At 38.4% G+C, this 4,431-nt stretch overlaps 1 protein-coding gene across 1 annotated transcript; it reads left to right on the top strand.

The window, feature by feature from the left end:
- The first annotated feature begins 376 nt into the window (after window positions 1-376).
- LOC115590198 (complement C1q-like protein 4) lies at window positions 377-4,431 on the top strand. The gene is made up of 3 exons (XM_030431469.1): window positions 377-423; window positions 2,571-2,699; window positions 3,386-4,431. The coding sequence occupies exons 1-3, from the start codon at window positions 411-413 to the stop codon at window positions 3,658-3,660; spliced, it is 417 nt and encodes a 138-aa protein (XP_030287329.1). The 5' UTR covers window positions 377-410; the 3' UTR covers window positions 3,661-4,431.

Consider the following 4,431-nt stretch of genomic DNA (forward strand, 5'->3'; position numbering starts at 1 on the left):
AACTTTTTTTTATGAAAATCCTTCAGACCTTTGGCTTTTGTCTTTTTTTAACATTTGTAAGGAAAACTAAATCAAAATGTTTATTTTAGATTTTGTTCTGTTTGTTTTTTGGTCACACTGTGAGAGTGTTTCATTAGAAATACTTGATAATATTTCCTGTTGAAAGTTCTGTAAACCAATACACAGGTTGGCACAGCCTCCCATTTTCCTGAGAAATTCCGTACAGTCATCCTCAGAGCCAGGATGATGTTTGACCACCACAAAAGGTTCTCTGTGATTGGTTAAGGGAGACATGTGACAACAACTTCCCATCGATGAAACAATATAAAAGCAGCAGCAGCGATCCTGTTGATCACAGCTTCAGAGACGAGCGAAAACAAGCAAAGAAAATATCTACCAGCAAATCCACCATGACTGAAACAGGTAGAATGAGACTTTGTTCTTCAAGATTTGAATTAATAATTTATTAAAGAGCAACTTTTAGTTTTCTGTGCCTGTGCTGTAAGATGTTGTCGATGTAAAACAAAAACCAAAAAGTTATATTAAGTAATTAGTTAATGGTAATCAGTATCATTGTCAATTCAGTGCTGGTTTTGACATTGATAAGGTTGAAACATGTTCATATGCATGTGATGAACTTCAGTCTTATAATTTTGCAGCTTCCCTGCCTCCAAGGGGCCAGTAATGAACAGAAATGAGGAGCAGTAATGTCCATCAGCAAGAAATTGATTCCTGACACTGTGTTGTTTCCAGTGTTGGGAAGATTACTTTGGAAATGTAGTTGGTTACAATTACAAGTTACCCTGTTGAAAATGTAATAGTATTGTAACTATTTCAATTACTTTCTCAAAGTAATGTAACTAATTACATTTGATTACATTATGATTACTTTTCTTAATTTTGAATGAAGTCTCTCAACTGCTAACCATTTTCACATTTTAAGACCTATAGTGTGATAAACCTTTCAGTTCAAAGGTTTAACCATATATTATGAGTCTGATCTTAGGCCTGTACGGCGAAGGAGGCTCACTTCCTCACTAAATGGAGCGATAACGGGCTGATTTCAGCCAAGAGGAGCAGGTTGTTTTAATGGAGAGAGTATGAGCGATACAAAAAAGCCTGATCACAGCCTGAAGCAACAGTGTTGCTGCAAATATGACAAGAGGAGGCTGATTTTAATTTGTGACAGCTTTACATTGAGCTGCTTTTAAATATGAAGCTTTAGAGCAACAACTGTTGTTTTAAACTGTGTTTTATATTGTTTTTATATATTTCACTGATCGCAATTATAAAATGCCAGTGTGTGTTTTATTGAAAGCGAGGCTGGGTGTGCGTATGAAAATAGGTTACAGTGGGTTTTGTAGGTGCTGTAGCTACAAGCAAATCTCATGTTGTCTCTGTACAAAGACCTTCTTAAATGTGAGAAAACAGAGTAGACCTACTCAAGATTTGCGTTTGGGCAACACATAACAGGCGAAACAATTAATTTATTCATGGCCACATTAAGTTAAATGATCTGTCCTGCTGCGAGCGCACAACTTCTTTCAGTTGTGACTGACTGTATATAAAAGTAAATAGGCTATAGCCTAATAAATGACCTCCTGACGCGAGTCGGATCAACAGCTGAGCAGCGTATCCCCTCAGCTGAACATCTGTAGGCGGAGACGCTCAGAGAGAAAGTCAACAGCAGCGGATCAGCGCGATCTCTCCCTCCGTACAAATGCTCCATTCTCATCCAGCTCCACTGGACTTTCAAAGTAAAGGTGACGCCAGCTGTAAATGAGTTAAATAGTGAAACAGCGGCGCTTTTATAGCCGATTTTATGATTAAACTCTTAACAGAACCTGGTCGGGACCAGGTTATGAGCTAAGCATAAGTTACCATGGTGATCTAGCCGGGTTAAAAGAGAGCCACCTTTGTAATACGGGGAAGCCTGGCTTCTGTCTGTAGGAAGTGTTTTTGTATTTCCAGCCCAGGGACATCTTGTGTGCCGCCGACACTGTTGCTGCTGAATCTGACTGCCGCCGTACGGTTTGTCGGTTGAGTCGAATGGCACATGACCAGAGAGAGCCAATCACAAGCGTCAGTTTTGGAAGGAGGATGTTGATATGAAAAAAACTAAAAACAAATATGAACCCAGGGGGACGAAAAACTATTTGATAAATCCGAGCTTTTGCGGCGATTTTTCAAATGTAACTTAAGTTGTAATCATTGAAATTTCCAAAAGCAACTGTAATTTAATTACATATTTTCTCCCAGTAATGTAACGGATTACAATTACGTACATTTTGTAATTAAATTACGTAACGTCGTTACATGTAATTCGTTACTCCCCAACACTGGTTGTTTCACTCTACAATGTTCAAAAGTTCAACCTGTACTAAACTTCAACCTACCCGATTCTGACTTTAAATTCAGAATTCTGAGTCCAAAGTCAGAATTAAAGTCAGACTCAATTTTCTTTCAATGGCCCTAATCCTGTTCTGTATGTTCGTATTGTGATGAAAAACATAATGTTCTACAAGAGTAAAGTTTCAATAAAATAACAGGAAATATGTTATTTCACACAGGCAAAACCAAGGTGGCATTCAGTGCACTGATAGAGACAGGTGGGGCACATGGACCATTCAACAAAGACAAAACTCTGGCTTTCAACAAAGTGTTCACAAACATTGGTGATGCCTACAACAGCTGTTCAGGTAAGGACATCACATGCAGCCTACATCATCTGTAACTGTTTGATTGTTGATTCATGTTACAAACTGGCCTGAGGAATACACTGTAGCTTTATATCATTATTAATATATGTAATCTGATTACTATCTGTACTTGTTCAAAGTGTGACAGATTATCTGGGTTTAAGTTTACTGATGACCCGTGCGGTGCCGGACTGGTTAAAAAAAACCAGTCCGGCACCGTAATATTTTACTGTATATTCACAACGAAGTGTAGGTGGGATTTTTCCAATTCTAGTATAATGGCTGTGATGCCCATTATAAATTAGTCATTGAATCAATTTACATATGTCTAGTGTTTTATTATCTTCAAACATGTTTTCTGAGGCACTTCCTCAGGATGAAATGGCAAAATGTCGACCTGCTGATAATATTTCTGATGCTACTATAGCCAGATGAAATCAAACCACCTGTTAAATGCCATCAAAATGAAGGAAATTACATCTACTCTACTAAAACCTTTTCAAGATGAGAAACTCCAAACCTACATTAAAATCGTCCCACCAACATTTTTAATGCTTTCTACACCCATGCATGAAGTAGAAGCATTTGTTTCTGTTACTGAATATTGCTGCAAAAATTCAGATGCATGTCCAGAAAAGTATTAATCTTTGCCTACACACCTCTACCATCCTCTGTTGTTTTCACAGGTGTTTTCACTGCACCTGTTACAGGTGTTTATCATTTCTCCTTCTTCTATCATGCTGGAGGAGAACATAAAGCAAGGCTGACACTCTTCAAGAACAGCGAGATGATAGTCAAGTCATCTGATCACCAAACAGGCTCTGACGGAGCTGATAATGGAGGAAATGCAGCAGTCCTGCAGCTGCAGCAAGGAGACAAGGTTTATGTGAGCATGCCCGCAAATCATCATGTTTGGGCAGCTGAAAACCACACCTCCTTCAGTGGTTTCCAGGTCTGTTAGAATCAGTGAGAATCAATGAATTCAGAAAGATGTTTCCAATAACCTGAGATCAATGATGCACCGACTCAGATACCATTCAAATGTACATTTGGATTAAAACAGGTGGCTGTTGTGTCATATTACTGTGATCAACCAGAACATATGTTATTATTCCACTGAGTCTGAACTGTTCTTTTTACTGTGTCATGTCATGAAAGTAACAATAAATATCACAATCTGATGGTCCACAGAGGATCAACATTTTAATGTTTGACACCACCAGATAAAACTCAAATATGAAATACTAAATCACTGATCTCAGGTGTGAGGAAACTTCCTTTTTTCGATATGACTCTGCTTTTGCTTGCTGTCTTATATATCCACCATGACATTACAATGTTTAAGTTGTTGGGAAACTAAATACAAGTAAACTCATTATAAAGGAGTTCAGCCTGGAGGAGGTTCAGACCTCTTCCTGTGTGTCTGTACAACAAGAGGATATATGTGTGGAGGAGTTTAAGGAGCAGGTGCAGGTGGAGGATGTTTGAGATGTTGTGATGTATGAAGGAAGAAGAACAATGTGTCTTCAACCTGGAAAATGTCACGACCAGGTAAAGAAAGGTTGAATAACAGCTTGAGTTAAATCATGTACATCCTGTTGTTGTCTACAGTTAATGTGTGTTATCTCAAAGTGCTGTAAGAACTGAGGAGAGACTGCCTCTCCTCAGTCATGTCTGTGTCCTGCTGATGATGACTCCTGATGCAACAATAAAAATCTACTGAGCATCTGAA

Source organism: Sparus aurata, chromosome 10 (assembly GCF_900880675.1).
Source record: "Sparus aurata chromosome 10, fSpaAur1.1, whole genome shotgun sequence".
Classification (NCBI taxonomy): domain Eukaryota; kingdom Metazoa; phylum Chordata; class Actinopteri; order Spariformes; family Sparidae; genus Sparus; species Sparus aurata.

What these genes read in the sequence shown, in the direction of transcription:
- LOC115590198 (XM_030431469.1), top strand. An exon ending in TGCCTACAACAGCTGTTCAG is followed by an intron (nt 2,700 to 3,385) that starts GTAAGGACATCA and finishes TTGTTTTCACAG; the next exon opens with GTGTTTTCACTGCACCTGTT.